This window comes from Gekko japonicus, unplaced genomic scaffold (assembly GCF_001447785.1).
Source record: "Gekko japonicus isolate JY-2015 unplaced genomic scaffold, Gekko_japonicus_V1.1 scaffold79, whole genome shotgun sequence".
NCBI classification, from domain to species: Eukaryota; Metazoa; Chordata; class Lepidosauria; order Squamata; family Gekkonidae; genus Gekko; species Gekko japonicus.
The window spans coordinates 280,049-298,598 of NW_015167530.1; the positions used below are offsets into that span (position 1 = coordinate 280,049).

Sequence of the window (18,550 nt, forward strand, 5' to 3'; positions counted from 1 at the left end):
ACCCGAGATGTTATTAATTACCTTTTGCAGTGGTAATGCTATTACCTTTTGCAGTGGTAATGCTATTTCTTCAGTGTTTGTACTTAAAAAAAAATTAAAATACAAAAAAAGTATAACAAAGTTGCACTTACCTGTAACTGTTGTTAATTGAGTATCTTCTGTCCAGGCATACATGGGACTGCACATGAGCAGGCCTGCCATCAGAGAGATTTTAACAGTTAAAAACCTCCAGGGGGCACTGCATGCCAGAGCCAAAAACTTGTTCCCGCTTGGGGACTACGTGCTCCCATACAGCAGCACTCCCATCCTCAGTACCTCTAGTGTCGCCGAAGCCAGAGCATGCAGTGGGGCAGGAGGGACAGTATGTGCGCCTGGACAGAAGATACTCAATTAACAACAATTACAGGTAAGTTTAACTTTGTTTTCATCATCAATCTTCTATGCAGTCCCACATAGGGATTCCAACAAGCTACTCACCAGGCAGTGGGACATGCTCTCCTCACTTAAACAGCAAGTGTAGTACTGCCTTTCCCACTTGAGCTTCTCGCCTTGCCTGCAAATCCAACATGTAGTGGCGTATGAACGTGTAACCAAGTAGCAGCCCAGCATATCTCCGTCAATGGCACTCCATTGAAGAAGACTGCAGAAGAAGCTATAGCTCCGGTATAGTGGGCATGAATGTTCAGAGGGCACAGCAACCTAGCTAAACCATAGCATTCTCTAATGGTAGAGACAATCCACCAAGACCACGTTTGAGGGGAAACCCTCTTCCCTTCATTAGGCTCAGCAAAACATATAAACAGTGCTCTACCTCTGTGGAATTCCAAGGTTGTTTTAAGGTAAAATAATAAAGCCCTTCTAACATCTAAGGAGTATAACAATCACTCATTTTCAGAGCTGGGTGAAGGGAAGAATACAGGCCAAATAATAGCCTGGGATAAGTGGAATCTGTAGACTACTTTAGGGAGAAACCTAAGACTGGGTTCAAAGGATTTACCCCATCAGGGAAAATCTTCAAAAATGGGGGTTCCACCTGAAGAGCTGCTAACTCATTTACTCTCCTGGTTGATGTGGCAGCCACTAAAAACAGACTTTTGTAGAGAGTTCAGCCAAGGAACATGTTGCAAGAGGTTCAAAGGGCTTATGCATCAATTGTGTTAAAAAAAAGTGAAAGGGACCACTGGGGAACCAATGGGTCCTGAGGTGGGCAAAGATCACATCATCCCTTAAAAAATCTCTATCACCACACCAGAGAGAAAACGGCCTCCATTTATATAAATAGGACTTTATAGTATTGGGTTTACGTGAATTCAGGAGTACATCATTAACTTCCTGGGAGAATATTAAGTCTTTGGTGATAGGGAAATATCTCCGGGTACTGCTCCGTTGCAAGTCATAGTTTAATATTTATTGCGCCTGCAAAATAAAGGTTTGGCCTTTTCTTCTTTACAGGTCCACCTGACTGCCATCTTTTACATGAATTCAGGAGTACATCATTAACTTCCTGGGAGAATATTAAGTCTCTGTCCCAAGCCCCCAAGCCAGCAGGTTGAGATGATTTAGATTGTGCTGAAACACTTGGTCATTACTGATTAAGTCTGTTTGGGCAAGGGGAGGTACTCTCCCCAGGAAATCTCTATAAGGATCAGGAACGATTTGGTGAGGCCAAAATGGACCCACCAAAATCATATTCGATCTTTGTCTCCCGGCCTTCTCTGTCACCCTGATAAGGAGCAGAAACACGGGGAATGCATAGAAAAGAACATTCTCCCTACGAATCTGAAACACATTCCCTGGGGAACCAACCTATGCCCCTCCCTGCTCGAGAACAGAATCTTGCAGCCTTTGTGTTTTCTCTCTTCACAAAGTCCCTCTGGGACTTTCGAGGGCTGACTTGAAGGCCATGAGGCTTTAAGGGCTTTCTCCCACAATGCTGCTTTAAGCATTGACACCCTTATCCTTTGGCCACAAAAGCAGAACTGAGGATGGGGGCAGTGCTGCGCAGAAGCACGTGGACCCTGGGCAGGAACAAGTTTCTGGCTCTGGTGCACAGCACACCCTGAAGGCTTTTAGCTATAAAAACCTCTCCAATTTTAGGCCTGCTCATGTGCAGTCCCATGTGGGACTGCACAGATTGATGAGGAATGTAAAATGTCTATGGTCTAGTTTATACATGCTCGTTTCTTACCCAGTGAGTGACAGTGTGACAAACTCCATGCGCAAGTGGGCCATCACAGACATTTCCTCCAGTAGAACTTTTTCCTTTTACTTTGTATCACTTGAGTCTGTGCATTCCTTCAGCGGCCAGTGATGTACAGTAATGCAGAGAATCAATACAATGCAGGTATAAGTCTATTTTTCTACCCATAAAATAGAGCAACACTGAATCTTAATTGGCATAAAATTTAACTCCAGGTATGAAAACCAAGCAAGGCTTTAAGATCAAATCCAGATTCCGTTTTCATCAAAGGGATGTTGCAACATGTCTCTAACGGCATATGTTTTTGTCTACTGTCTGTTTGAATGCTTAATGCAACAGAACACTTAAGGCAGAGCTCTCAAGTTTCCCCCCCCCATAGTAACTGAATAACTGCACAGGGGTCAAATAACTATCAGGATCAAAGTGCAGAGGAACAGGTTTTTAACCCTTCCCCTTGCATCAGTTTCCTAAAGTTCCCAAGATAGCCACAAGGAGCTCTTGCCTACTGGGGGGGCAGACCATAAAGACAACATACATTGCCTGTATGTTTGCATCCATAGTGAAAATATCAACCCCACCTGTGCATTTGGGGCCAGGAAAGGATGCAAAGAGGGCCATTTGACCCTTCCCATCACGTGGACTATAAGGAAGGCCGAGCACCGAAGAATAGATTCTTTTGAACTATGGTGCTGGAGAAGACTCTTGAGAGTCCCTTGGACTGCAAGGAGATCAAATCAGTCAATCCTAAAAGAAATCAACCCTGACTGTTCCCTGGAAGGCCAGATACCGAAGCTGAAGCTCATTTGGCCACCAAATGAGAAGGGAGCACTCACTGGAGAAGACCCTGATGCTGGGAAAGATAGGTCAAAGAAGACAGGGATGGCAAAGGATGAGATGGTTAGACAGTGTCACCGATGCAACGAACATGAAATTGAGCAAACTTCAGAGGACGGCAGAAGACAGGAGGACCTGGCGTGATCTGGTCCATGGGGTCGCGAAGAGTCGGACTCGACTGTGTGACTGAACAACAACAAAAAAATCACGTGGGCACTAGAAAGTAAAAATGCTTGGGATCTCCAGAATTACCAGCATCTTGTCTAATAAGTTGTTGCTTACGAGTAGTTATGTTCTTCAAATAATCATCTGTATAAACACATATACAAGACTGAGCCAATGCAGAAAATTCCTGGAGCCAAAGACCTAACCCTGCCTCTTAAAAGAAAGAGATTTCCCTTTTGTGCATGCTTTGCAGGACAAGGTGTGTTAGCCCACTCATTCTCTTCCTGGCTGCTGGAAAAACATCTAATACAAGAAAGACACCTGCCAAAAACAGGAGGGTGGATTATGCGACTGCGCTGATGAACACTTGAAGTATAGACTCCTGGTAGTTTCAGTCTTTAGAATCATTTGTAGCTGCTGCTGGCACTGTTTGGGGAGAAGCCTCACCATGAGTGACAGAGACTAAATATTTTATGTGAAGTACTAGAATCAGACAAGAGGCCTGCAGAATATGCTCCGAAGGGAAAGCTGCAGGCAGAAGCAGCAGTGCCTGTATATGCTTGCTTTGTAAACTTTCAGCAAGGGGGACCAAGACTCAACCTTCTGTACTTCTGATAACAATCATGTTTGACAGCAGCAGGAGTTCAAAAGCGGGCACTACTTCCTTCAACGGAGGGGCAGAATTTCTAAGCTTTGGCTCTAGAACATTGCTCTGTGCAAGTGCCTGCCCAAAGATCACAAAGAACGGGCACACATGCAGGACACTGCCAGGTTCTTTCAGCTCCCTTATTTGGGCTTACAGATTCCTATGGCAACAAGAATTATCTTAACACTGACCAGAATTAACTTTCTTATCACTGACCAGAATTAACTTTCTATGGGAATTTGCAGCAAGGATTCCCCATAATCTTTGTAGGACTTGGCTGCCATGACAGTAGACATCACGGGAATCCCTTGTATGAATGCATGGCTGAATCACACAAAGGTTCTTGCCATATGTGTGGACACCTGAGAACCAGGGGATAGATGCATACAAGGAATTTTGCACCTATATTGGAAAGGTGCTAAAGCTGCGAGAGAGAATTTGAGTATGAAGCACAATAGTCTGCATTCAGATCCTGGGCATTCACAACCTTTGGTTCTATTTTATATTTTAATCTCTCTTTCCTTCTTCCTTAACTTTAGCAAGGTTACTGTACAATGTGCTGACATGTTACTAGGAACATATCAGTTAAAATTCATGCGTAGGTTTTTGTTCAAATCCATATTTTGTGGGGGTCAGCACTCTCTCACATGAGAAGAAAACACCCATTCTCCGCAAAATTAGCCAACACCTGGCTTGAGCTATTTACTGTAAGATTTTGAGTTATCCCCATAAGGTCATGTTTTAGGATTCATAGCCACAGGGTACAATATGAGGCAACAGAACAACTAGCGTCAAAGGAAACTATATATTCACAGAATGAGTATTAAACATAATCAGAACATATCCACTTGCTAAGGCTACAGTCAGACGACAGGCTTGGTGTGGTCTGGCCGTGCCCCTATTTTATCTGGCGTTATTTGTTCTGGAGAGGTTTGTCCAAACATGTCACCCTTAACCTGCCTCACCATGCGCTCACTCCATGGTTGACCATTCAGATTATTGCTGCACAGTAACCACAGAGTGAGTGGTCAGACAGCATCATTTTTTAAATATTGTCTTTCGCACATGCGCAGAAGCTCTCATTCGAATCACTACTCTATTTTGACAGCTCCGCAATCCCTCTGACAAGTACTGCCATGCCTCTCAACTTTCCTTCACTTTGCCTCTTTTCCTTGGAATACATTGGGGGGGGGAGTGTAAGCATCATGCAGAGTTACATTAGAGTAGCCCCATTGACTTCAGTACATTTACTCTTGTATGGGATGCTCAAACAGCTAAATGCACAACCAGTGATTAAAACCCCTGGGGCAAAGATCCACTTATGCACACATCGCTGACTGAAGTTTTAAAATGCACACAGATGGAAGGGCATGGTCTGACTTCCCAAATGGCTTGATTTCACAACAGGGGAGTTCAAATATCCAGAAATGTGGGGTGAAAGCACTGACATCCGTAAAGACTGGACTTTCCCCGGTGTCAAATAACTCCAATTTGAAGATGGGTCAAGAACAGGGTGCCAACGACTGGGGAACCAGAGGCAGATGTTACTGTTTGATTGTGCACTTTAAATCCAGATGGGAACAGCAACAACATTGGATCAAACTGCTTGTCTGACCATTGCCTACGAGTCCTTGAATAGTTGTATGACAATAAAGACATGTTATAACAGCACCCTTCTTCCCAAGATGTCTCGCATAATAAAGACAAGGTTACCAGGGCAGATTTTTAACAAACTCTGTTTATGACACCAGGACAGGCACAAGATACAAAAGCTAGGCAAAAACAGACATTCCCCACTGGTATGTTCAGAGAACTAAGCAGTCCCCCACCCCAACCTGTCCCCTGGCTTTTGGAAGCTCTTCTAGAGATTATCATTTCAGATTCTTCTACCGATTTTCTTACAAGGGTGTGCAACCAAAAATGGAACCATTTTACAACAAAAACTAGACTGCAATGTCTACAATTAGGTAAAAACCATGATCCAACAGAAGTGATTCTTATGTTAAATCTACTATAGGATGATTCCAGTTGAGATGCGGTTCACCTGGCACCATGAGAAAAACCAATGTTGAGGCCTACAGGAATACACAATCCCTGCCTCCCACAGGAATGAGAGATAAACCTTTGCCAAAGAGAAATGGCATGAAGTGTGTCTACACATGACAAGGGGAGGAGCTGTTCTCTGAATCCCAACAGGGAAGCAAAAGCGCTTTGGATTTCTATCTCTGCATCCTGAGATCTTTGGGCCCCACTAGCTGCTCAGTATCTGTAATGCTCTGGTTTGAAAGGACCATCCTTTGACAGGCCCAGGTACTTGGCCTGCTTATCGCTCAACTTCGTCAGTTTCACACATAGTTTATCCAGATGAGCAGCAGCTACAGCTTCATCCAACTGAAAGAAAGAATGGGGGAAGAAAAATTAGGACCATTACCTGATAAAGAAATCAAAGTTTACTAGACCCATGTGGTGTAACCAACTAAAAACTGATTATATTTTCATATATTAACAATTAAGCCAAAGATACAACAACACTGGTTTGTAGCGCTGCAATCTATGAACCTGGGCTATGTGCATTCTGCACCAGCCCTGCAAAAACTCATAAAACATTATTTGATGCAAAGTTCAGTGTCCTGAAAATATTGGCTTGCTTTTTTTAAAAAAGAGGTGAATTTTAAATACTAACTCTTAACAGTTCTTCTAAAATTCTTAAAAGCCCATCATTCTAAAAAGTCATCCACATAAGGGCTATTTTTGAGCAGGAACGCACAGGAATGGAGTTCCGGCTGGCTCCTGAGTTGGCCACACCCAACAGGAACTCATTAGCATAATAGGCCACACCCAACAGCAGAAACTCATTAGAATTGGCTACATTAGGGGTGTGTGGCCTAACATGCAAAGGAGTTCCTGCTACAAAAAAAGCCCTGGGTTTTAACAACAAGGTAAACAGAATAAGAAGCAAAAGGTGGATGTGGCTAGATGACCACACTTCTGGTAACATGGGGGTGTGGCCTAATATGCTAATGAGCTGTGCTGTCAAGGGTATGGCCTAATATGCTAATGAGTTCCTGCTGGGCTTTTTCTACAAAAAAAGCCCTGCACATAAGTAATACCTAAGAGAAGTCTCGGAAGGGGAAGATAAGTGGAAGTGTTCAGCAGATGAATGCAGCAAAGGTGCTACATCTTCCCACTGCTTCATGGTAAAAGTGAACAAAAAGCAGTCTGAAAACTCAGCTCCTGTATCACACACTGTGGAAAGAGACCTGTGCCTCAACCACACACACACACACCAGTGAATGGCTGCCATCAACTCCGCTCAAGCTATGCACACAGACCAGGGGATGTTGCACCAACTCTTTATGAATTCCTGCCATGGACCAAAAATGCTTCAGGCCCTTTTTAAAAAAATTAAACAAAAGATGGTCCAAGCGAGTACCTGTAATATATCTTACTGATCAGAGGAAAAACTTTTTCCTATCATTTCTGAACCTGGCCAACTTTCAAAGAACAATGAAGTTCAGCCTGAGCATCAAACAATTACTATCTTGTTAGATTCATTGGCTGGTTTGGAGAAATTGAGACCAGATGACTTTAAAAAAAAAAGAGAGAGACATTTCTCTTCTTACTCTCCATTTCCAGAACAAAGAATTCAATTTTAATTCTCATAATTAAGGAAAATCTCAAGGGAAATAAATGGCAAAAATAAGTCAGGTTTAGAGATTTTGCAGATACACAGTAGACACCTGGACAATTAGGACCAGATTGTGACTGGCTTTGCTTAGATGTTCAAGGACTGGTACAATCCCTCTTAGGTCCTTGTGCTGGGGGGCTATTCTCAGTGAGGCCCCAGAAAGATTGCTGAAGGAAGGGGCACACTGGAGCCACACCACTCCCCCCCTTTCATTGGACTATGCAAGAAAAATGCTCCTGGAAACATATTTTTCGGGGAAATATGAACCATGGAAGTATTCTGAGTCTCAAGAAAGCATAGTAACTCTAAAGCAAAAAATAAAACTTGCAAGCGACTTGAAGGCTAGAGAGGTCACAATTCATCCATCCATCGGTCCACATCCACTCAAGCATTAGCTGGACCATGGGCTAGTTTGCAACCATGTACTAGGTACAAGATTTGTCCAATAATTCTCTTTTTCTATGTGTACTCTATGCATGAGGGTAGCTACACAGATGTGTGGCATATCCAGCCTTTCCAGGCAAGCCAAAACTTTCTTAGGATCAAATTACGCACTATGCTAGGGGAGCAATGATTGGATACCACCATGTGCCATTTAGCCTGAAAAAGTAGGTGGGGGGAGCACATAAGAAAAAGTAGGTGGGGGGAGCACATAAGAATCTACACTGTAGCACTGCGAAATGGGAGAAAGAGCACTATTTCCTCTTACCACACTATTTCCCGATTAGAAATGTTATTCTCTGAGATACTATGCAGTACTGCATTTAAAAAAGGCACAACACAGGTACCTACTGGTGCTAAAAGTAACATCAGGGGGAAAAGATAATTTTACACCCTGCCTTTCTCCCCCATAAGGACCCAAAATGGCTTACACTGTTCACTCCTCCATTTCATCCTCACAACCACCCTGTGAGGTGAGGTAGGCTGAGAATGTGTGAGGGGTCCAAATCACCCAAGCACATTTCTATGGCAGAGTGGGGATTTGAACCTGGGTCCCCCAGATCCTAGTCCAACATTGCAACCACTACACCACCACACTTGCTCTCCCATCCCTTAGTGCAACTCACCTTCTTTGGCAGGATATGGACTCCTACTGCATATTTGCCAGGATTTGTCCAAAGCTCTATCTGTGCCAGCACTTGGTTGGTAAATGAGTTGCTCATGACAAAGCTCGGATGACCCATGGCACACCCCAAGTTCACCAGCCTGCCTTCTGCGAGAAGTATGACGTGGCGGCCATTTTTCAGCGTGTAGCGGTCCACCTGAATGGAAATAAAAATGATATGACCCCTTGTGATTTCTAAATGGAGGGTCAAATCCGGTATAAGAGCAAGCAGAATTTAGACAGCTGGATGTTGGGCATGATTAAGACAAAGGAGATAACTTCTGAGAACAGCTGTGGGACTAACAAATAGAATCCTTTAGTAAAAGTTTTTAAAACTATTGCAGAATTTGAAACATATACCTGAAAAACTTCTTCAAGCACTTTGGTTTATTTAGCACATTTTTATCCCACCCTTCCTCCAAGGAGTTCTGGAGAACACATAATTGCCCTTTCTTCAATTATACTCTCACAACAAAACTGTGAAGTAAGTTCGGTCAGAGTCACCCAGAACATAGTCTAACACTCTAACCACTATGCCATATTGGTGTGTATGCACACAGAGAGACACACACAGAGTGACTCTTCTTCCCATTTTTTATTGACAGAAACAAGGTTTGAAGGCTGGCAATACTGTTGTGATAGCCTAGCGATTGCCACTGAGATGGTATTTGTTTCTTAAAGCTACGTGCTCAGCTTCTTTTATTTTTGCAGGGGTTAACCCACCATGGGCTTTTTTTTTTTTTTTTACATTTTTCTTTAAAACCTGGGGCTTTTTCAGGTTTGCAGAAAGACCTGTCTTATCTGTTCATGGCCCCAATTTTTGAATTGATATCCACAGATAAGGCCATGTTGAGAACTAGATATATTGATGGGAAACCACAGTACAAGACCAAGTAGGAGGCCTGCCATATGGCACCAAAGCCCAAGTGTGGAGAAAAGCCATATGGTACATAGTTCCTCAAACGTAAGAACAGAATTCTCAATACATCTCAGTTCAAGACAAGTGCAATTTTAACAGAAGCTTCATCCTCAAAATTGAGAGACTAGAGCAAAACCAGGTAAGTTTTATGATACAAGTGGTCACTTGCCAAAAAAAAAAAGTTCAGCTGCTAAACGGGGCTCTCATGAGGCAGAACCTGGAAAATCATTCTAGATGTTACCTTTACTTCAGAAGTGTCCCAGAAATTATCTCTGAACAAGGCAAATGGTACATAGTCCCATACTGTGACAGACAGGAGCCTGTCCTGCCCCTGAGGGAATAACAGCTATTCAGCTGTTTCATCCCTGAGGCTATGGAAAGTACTGTGACAGAAAGGAGGCTGTCCTTCTCCTGAGGGAATAACAGCTACTCAGCTGTTTCATCCCTGAGGCTATGGAAATGCAGCTCCAGCATCCAAACACCTTTCTGAGGTGGGATGTAATGTTGTAGGGAAGTTACTTCAGATATGCCTCGAGGAGAGCACACTCGTAGTTTGGGACTGCCTCAGCAAAAGAGCAGGCAGACTGAAGGGCAGCTCTGTGTGGTAGCCTAGCAGAGTGGCTTAACAATACCTCTGAGGGAGGACAAAGTACCCAATTGTTAGGCCTATTTCTGGTAACAAGAGACCTTGTACCAATTTTGTCTGACAACTGAGAAAGGGCAGGCTGGTGTAGGTGGAATCCTGTGTGCCTGAAAGGATCCAACCTAGTGGCTAGCCAGTAAAATCCTGTGTGTACCTGCAAGCATTAAAGAGAATTTAAGCCACATTCTGAAGCCATAACTAGCTTGAAATTTATGTGCCTCAGCCAGGTTTTTCCTTTGACTGTCTGAAGACCTGTGCTGGACTGTTCTTTATAAACAACCTGTAGATACATAAATCTTCTTTGTTATTCACATGCTGCTCCTGCCTCAGTGATCTCTGTGTTCTTCTTGCTCACCACAAAACGTATCTCATAGCAAGGAATCCAAAGACTTTACACTTACTACCCCAATAACATCTTGTAACTGAGATAAAGGATTACAGTTTTAAACAAACCTGGTCCCCCAAAATCGTAAGAAGCTGTGTGAGTCCCCTCAGTTCTTGCCTTGGAAAACTGTACGGAGTCACCATAAGTCAGCTGTGACTTGATGGCACTTTCCACCACTACATTTTATAGATGACACTAAGGTAATCACCTAATACAAATGGTTTGGTCAGCCACATACATCCCTTAGGAAGTGAGTGCAATTGCTGTTACTCTCATGACAATTTTGCACTAGAAAGAGGTGTGGTTTTTTTTTCAAGTACTGGTAAAAGTCCAGAAACTCTGATTAAAGATAAACTAAACAACAAATCTGTCCCTAGGGATCTATATAAGCACTAAAGCAGGTGCTGTGGGGAATTCTTTACATTGTTGCTTGCTCAGCTAGATGTGTTCAGAGATGGAAAAAGTAGATGTAATCTTAGCAGGAGGTTGGAAAGCAGTAATAGATCCCAGCAGACCAGATGAACCACAAAAAAGAAAAAAGGCACACAACACAAATGACAAAAGCAAATTAAATCCTTGAAACTGAGCAGACAGGTTTAGCAGATTAATGGGGAAAATTTGATCCAGAAGAGTTTTACTTTCTATTCAGCCTCTGGAAACAAAAACGGCTTTCAAATAATTCACTACACCCCCTTGTATTTACATTGAGGACAGAGTCACAGGGCCCAAGCTATTCACCTGAATCAGCCAATAGAAAAGATGAATAACAGCAATATGCAGCAAAGGGATTTGTAGCGCCCCCGCCCCCCAAGGATACTTGAGGCTATAAATGTTATGGATCCACTTTGGCTTTGCAGCTGGATGCCATCTGTGGCCCAAATTATCTTTCATCAATTTTTGTTGGTGCATCATCAGTACTCCCTTTGAGAAAAGCAGACCATGCTGCAATATACCCATTCTTTAGTAATTTTCCAGTTAAATTACTGGGACTATACTTTACAAGGATCTGCCTTCAAATAGTTTTCAGAAATTGTAACCGGTTCAAAAGGGGCCAAACTACTCACTAAGTCATCACCTGACCAGATTACTCCAGTGCTTAAAGATCTGGTTTCCAGACTGAACCTAGCCAAGAAACAGTATGCTGGTGTTGACTTACAGAATCCTTCTCCCACTTCATGTACATATGTTACAACCACTTATGGATGCCTTGCACGAATTGCCACTGCCATCAAACTGAACACATGGCAATGAAGCATCCACACAAGGATATTCTCTGTGCTTTCCTCAGTCAACACCCTTGATCTCTCCCATTTCTTCACTATTCACACTCCCATTTCCCATCCCTCCCAGAGGGCTTTACAAAAAAAAAATACTGGTAGCTGCTATACAGCTATAGCATTATAACATTATAGTGCTGTAGTAACTGCCAATTTAAAAAAAAAATCTGGGGAGGGGAATGGAGGGTGTGAGTGGATGACAACAATAAAATGGCATCAGTATAGGCAGGGAGTTTGAACATATGCACCTTCCCCATCCACACAGTGTGCAATCCTGCTTTCACGGCAATGTTTCAAGAAAGATTTGAGCAAAACAGATTTGGGGAAGAATGAAGCAAAGCACAGGAAAACCTGAAAGGTGGACAACAACATGTAAACACTTAGAAAACACTCTAGCTTGCATGCCAAACCAAAGCAAAACCCTTGTGAGGAAGCAACCCATGTACTGCAGTTGAAGCGTGTTAAGTAAGAGTAAATAGGGAGTTTTCCTGGCTAGAATGAACGTCACTGGAACCGTTAAGTGTTCTGCTTCTCTTCTGATGGCTCTTCTTTTCCAGCTCATCCCATGGATCACTTGCTTTATTAGAGATGTAGCAAAAAGATTTATATGGAAAGAAGGCAGATAGAGGATAAAAGCTTCAATGGGCAAAAGGCAAGTGATGCACGGGTACCTCAAATATCATCTTTATTATGCTGCTCAGATTAATACAGCAGATTGAAAGGCACAAGATAAACATTGGACAAGTGCAGATGCAGAGCTGTGAAAATTTCCCCCCCAGCATTTGGAACAGTAGAAGGGAACAGAGAGAGTGTGTGTGTTAAATGGTGTCAAGTCACTTCTAACTTATGGCGACCCTATGGGTTCATGACCGCCAAAACGTCCTATTTTAACAGCCTTGCTTAGGTTGCTGACTTCAACAGCCTTGCTCAGTTGCTGTCTTCAACTTTTCCTAGCATTACAGTCTTTTCCAGTGAGTTGTCTTCTCAGAAAGGAATAGGGTTGTAGTTACTTCCCTCTGAAAATCTGGGCTGTTTTCTTTTTCTTCTCCCTTTTATATTGCATTGTTTATCAGTTACATCATACCACCTTTACTTCATTGCTCTTTGATTTTGTAATCTAGTTTTGTATTTAATGTTTCTCTAACTGTGTATATGGAGAAATGTGTCTACATTTTGGGTCTACCAAACCCCTTCTTTCTTTTTATTGATACTGTTGAGATAAGAACAACATCAAAGAAATCAGTAGCACTCAAGGAGCCCCATTACATTGATGTCCCCCAAGCACCCAGTACTTAAGGCTTGGATATGGGACTGTTACCAGCTAGCAAAGAACAATCTAAGGGCCATCTCACATCCTGGGAGGAACCTTTAAATGGTATCACTGATGGGGTACTGACTAGAGATGTGAAGGCCCGGAAAACCCCCGGAAAAAATGGAAAAATTGAAAAGAGAAAAGAAAAAAAATTGATTATGGAACGTTTTATTTTAACATGATGAATAAAATATTTTAAGACCAGGTATTCAAATATTTTCCAAATCATTTCTAAAATATATATATATGGTATCAGATTGATGTAATTTCTGTGCACTGAGGACAAGCAAGTCCTAGGTTACAAACTGAACTCTCCAATGCAAGAACAAGATGCATTTCTTCCTTTAGGAGGTGCGATTGTCAGAAGAAAATAAAAAAGTTTCAGTTTTGGTTTTGCATGTGGGTGGGTATTCTGTAATAATTGTTTGGATACACTATATTTTTAATATGCTAGTTGTGATAATTTCATGCCAAGTAAAAATGTCCATAGTCATATTTTATGTTCCTAAAGTAACAGAATGACTTTCAAACTAGAAAAGACAAAATAAATGCTAATGTAGCATTTTTTTCCATTTTTCCAAAAATTTCCGTTTTTTTCCAGAAAAAAACGGGGGGTTTTCCGAGCTTCAAAATTTCCGGAAATTTTACATCTCTAGTTCTGACCCTCTTAGCAGGCAATACCCTAACCAACCAGCAGGTGGTAGCAGAAATATCAGAGAGAAGCAGAGTTGGGTGGACTCAGGAGAGAAACACATCACTGAGCAGAGACTCGAGACAGTTGCTGAGAACCTAGATACCTCATACAGCCAAAGCAGAATGGAGCTCACAGGTCAGCAAGGCTGTTTTGTGACAGTATAATCCAGTTTTATTGCACTGTCTATACCGGTCTTTACTACATCAATATGCCTAATGGTCAACATGGCTCCATCTGCGAATACATAAATCCAGAGACTGGAGCAATAAACAAACAAGACAGATCTATCTACAAATCTGAGAAAAGCCCCTAGATTTTCAGAAAATTCTGCAAGCTCAATCTAAATGAATCTATCTACATAAATAGAGCAGGGGTTAACCTCCCAAATAATAGAAGCAGAGCCTGTACCTTTAAGAAATGGGTACACTCAGATCTCAGTGGCCATGTGGCTGTATGGCAACCAGAACAATCTTGCCATCCTTCAAACCTTGGTTTCTATCAGTAAAAGGCAAAGGGAAGTGGACAGGGCCCTTTTCCAGGACTATTTTGGCCTCCCAAATCGGCTTCCCCTCCCTCCTACTCCGGAGAGAGGAACTCATTGGGGCCAGGCTCAGCAGCAGTCACCGGACAACTTGCTACCATGAAAAGCAGTTTTAAAACATTTTTAAGTGAATATGGGGGAAATTCAAAAGCCTGATTCCATCAGAGTATAGTCATTTCTTAGGAATTTTATGGTCCTGGCTCCACTCAGATACTGCTACACTGATGAATCTTGATTACTGACACTGAACATCAGGGTTTTAAAAGTGGCAGGGCAGTTTTTAATATCAGGCTGCATGAAGGGGGTAGAGCTGTTTCTGGCAGGCTTTTATCTTTACCACGGTCCCTGCACCTGGAATGTTTCAAAACTGGTTAGCACTTTTTTGCCTTGGGGGGGAAATCCCACACATTCCCCTCAACAAACTATGACAGGGTGTCTCTGAGAGACTCCAGGCTTGCAGCAGCCACCTACAAGCAAATAGAAACCAGTAGCTGTTGCACATCAGGAAGGGACAAGGTGGAAATGCAGGCTCACCCCATAAAAAACCCAAGGCTTTTGCCATTACAGGATAGAGTAACCATGACCATGAATGTGCTAAAAAAAAAAAAAAGCAAGACAACCAAGAACAGCTGCAATAAAACATAATTGTTGGGCAGGCTGGTTTCAGACTGACAATAATACAAGCCAGGCAAGCGTTCTCAACAGGCTTCTGTCCCCCATCCCCCCAGGTGAATAAGTTAGGCCAATGCCTAAACTGCCAAGGGCTGAGACCATTTAACCGAAGGTGTGGGGATTAACACTTTTCGCTATGCTGCCACAGGGCTTGATCTGCACCGTTTAGTGCTTTAGTCTGTGCCAGGAGCAATAAATAGAGGCTTTGATGGTTTATATTTCCACCCGCCTGAAAAGCCAACAAGCACCAGCACTTTCTTTCAGTTACAGAAATAGGGGTGGCTCCCATCTGGTCAGACAATTGGTCTTTCCAGCTGGGAATCCAGGTTTCTGACAGCAACACCTTCCCCAAAAAGAAGGAGAGTTGAGATACTTCTGCCAGGAATGAGAACTGCAACAATTTCTAACACAAAATCAGGAAGATGGAATTTCAAGGAAAAAGTCAGCGGTTGCGTTTCTACAGAAACTGTTAACAGCTAAGTTAGTGGCCCTGTGGAGAAAGGTGGCATGTATGTGCTCAGCTCCTGGAGCTTCAACAACTGAAAAAGGCAGTTGGTGCCTCTTTCAATAGGTCTGCAGGCATGCAGTTGTACAAGAAATGAATGGGAATATCCTAAATATATTCCATTCATTTTTCTGTAAACGAAATGATTATTTATCCAGGGATCTGCTTGTGTGAAATTCTGGAGAGAGTTGTTTCTATTATCACTTACTTCTCCAAAGATGAATTAGTTACTGTAACTCCTCTCCAGAATTATAAATACTATTTTTTTACTATTCTACGCATGCTACATCTCAGTTCTCGCTTATACTCGTTTGGTGTAGTGGTTAAGTGCGCGGACTCTAATCTGGGAGAACTGGGTTTGATTCTCCCCTCCTCCACTTGCACCTGGCTGGATGACCTTGGGCAAGCCATAATTCTGGCACAGCTGTTCTGGAAAAAAGAGCAGTTTCTGTCAGAGCGCTCTCAGCCCCACCTACCTCACAGGGTGTCTGTTGTGGGGAGGGGAAGGGAAAGGAGTTTGTAAGTCGTTCTGAGACACCTTTGGGTAGTGAAGGGCAGGGTATAAATCCAATCTCTTCTTCTTCTTCTACCCAGAATTGAACTTTGTAATCTTGGAGATGCCACTGGACTCACACTTCATCCTCATAGCTGTTTGTTAACTCTTGTATTTACTGCCATTCACAGATCTTATCAACCACCTTAATCCAATCTCAGCTATAATCAGCTAGTTACTTATGCATCTTGACACTAACTAGCCCTTCCTGGCAACTAACCCCACCACCTCTCTCTACCTATATGTAATGGTTGAGAAAATTCTGTTTCACAATATCTGAAGAAGTGTGCTTGAACATGAAAGCTTATACCTTGAATAAAACTTTGTTGGTCTTAAAGGTGTCACTGGACTCAAAATTTTGTTCTGCTGCTTCAGACCAACACAGCTAACTACCTGAATCTACTCCCTCCTATGGTAGCCACCTTCTGATCTGAAGGAGGAGACTAATTTTATGAGCCTGACTTTGTACAGGTGTGCACTGCACTCCTTCTACCATCCAGGGGATAGGTATGGGGAGAAAGGGCCACTTCGCTATCCTGTACCAGCCTTTATGTGGCCATGCCCATTCCCAATCACACAGGCTTACACACACCTTTGGACACCTGCAGCTCGAACAGGACACATGGTGCCCCACCCTTCTCTGTACCCCATCCCTTGATCAGAGGAGGAGAAGGTGCAAGACACCCCTCTGCAACGCCCACGGAAACAGACTGCGTGAAAGTCCCGCCCCTTCAACTCTGACGGTGGTCAGGCACCCTCTTCTATGACTTGGTCCTCCCAATAACCAAGTGCTTGATGCTTAGAACAAAAGATCTCAGTCCAAGATGACTCACCTGAGGTTTAATGTTCACGGTCTCCACTGCATTCTCATTGAGCCACTTCACGTCAATTTCCACATCAAAGTGCCCAATGTTACATACAATGCTATCATCTTTCATCTGCTCAAAATGCCTAGAATGAAATAAAAAGCTTTTTCAGGAACGGTAATTCATTTTATGCTACGGTAAAGGAATTAGCGCTGTTTTCCTAAAGAACACCATGGTTCAGGTGGGGAGGGACCCCACAACCCCTAACCATGATTCCAGCCACACCAGTTAGCAGCTTCACTGCAAGTTAATACCCAGCCTATGAGACTAAAATCTACTGTGCCATGCAGAGTAAAGCCTTAAACAAAGAAGAGTTGGCTCGTATGCCCCACTGTTCTCTACATTAAGGAATTCCAAAGCGGCGTATAATGTCCTTCTCTTCCTCCCCCCACAACAGGCACCTTGTAAGGTAAGTGGAGCTGAGAGAGTTCTGAGAGACTGGCCCAAGGTCACCCAGCAGGCTTCATGTGGAGAAGTAGAATCAAATCTGGCTCTCTAGGTTAGGGGCTCTTAACCACTACACCATACCACTACACTACATCTCTGCCAAAGATCCACGTCTCTTGGATCTGCCCCACTGCTCCTCTAAGTTGTGATCAAACCAGGGGAAATTTCCATGTTGTCCATTATTCCCAACAGAATATGACTCAGAACCCCGTATATACATGGAACTGGGAAGGTGAGGTTACATTTACCCTCATATTACAGCAGTTTCTAACTTCCTGCCATCATCTGCTTCATCAACTTGTCTTTATGTTGCCAATGCCTGTCCCCATTTATATACAATTCAGCCATGGGATGAAGCCAGTAAAAGCTTCAGATTCATTCTAGTTCAAGGCTCATTTATACATACATTTGTGCTCAATAAATTTATTTATTTATTTATTAATCAAATTTATACCCCGCCCTCCCCCGTAGGGCTCAGGGCGGCTTACAGGGCAAGAAATCTTGCAACAATAAAACATCCTATACATTTAAAAACATACTATACAATTTAAAACCGATCTCAGTACAAATAAAGTGTCGGGGACAAAGGATGGCACCGGTCCCGGAGGCGCTCCCTTGAATGTGGAGTGCCTCAGGGGGCTGTGCTGTCCCCGATGTTGTTTAACATCTACATGCGCCCCCTCGCCCAGATAGCCCGGAGGTGTGGGCTTGGGTGTCATCAATATGCGGATGACACCCAGCTCTATCTGATGTTGGACGGCCAGTCGGACTCTGGTCCCGATGACCTTTCGCGGGCATTGCAAGCCGTGGCTGGGTGGCTCAAGCTGAGTCGGTTGAAACTAAACCCGGCAAAGACGGAGGTCCTGGGCCTGGGTCGGATCGGCCGGGAGTTGGGACACCCTCTCCCGACCTTTGGCGGGACACCATTGGTGCCTACGCGGGAGGTTAGGAGTTTGGGTGTGCTCCTGGACTCCTCTAACGATGGAGGCCCAGGTGGCAGCCACCGCCAAGTCAGCCTTTTATCATCTGCGGCTGGCCAGGCAGTTGGTTCCCTATCTCGGCCGAGAAGACCTGGCCACTGTGATCCATGCGACGGTC

General features: G+C 43.3%; 1 protein-coding gene across 1 annotated transcript in view; it reads right to left on the reverse strand.

Annotated features, from left to right (window-relative positions):
• Positions 1-5,596: 5,596 nt before the first annotated feature.
• The window catches only part of AHCY (adenosylhomocysteinase), a 38,223-nt gene continuing 25,269 nt past the window's right edge, over positions 5,597-18,550 (reverse strand). The window contains exons 8-10 of the mRNA XM_015413387.1: positions 16,973-17,090; positions 8,601-8,795; positions 5,597-6,236 (exon numbers count right to left, since the gene is read on the reverse strand). Of these exons, the coding sequence (XP_015268873.1) occupies positions 6,105-6,236; positions 8,601-8,795; positions 16,973-17,090 (445 nt within the window). The 3' untranslated portion in view covers positions 5,597-6,104. The remainder of the gene's footprint in view (positions 6,237-8,600; positions 8,796-16,972; positions 17,091-18,550) is intronic.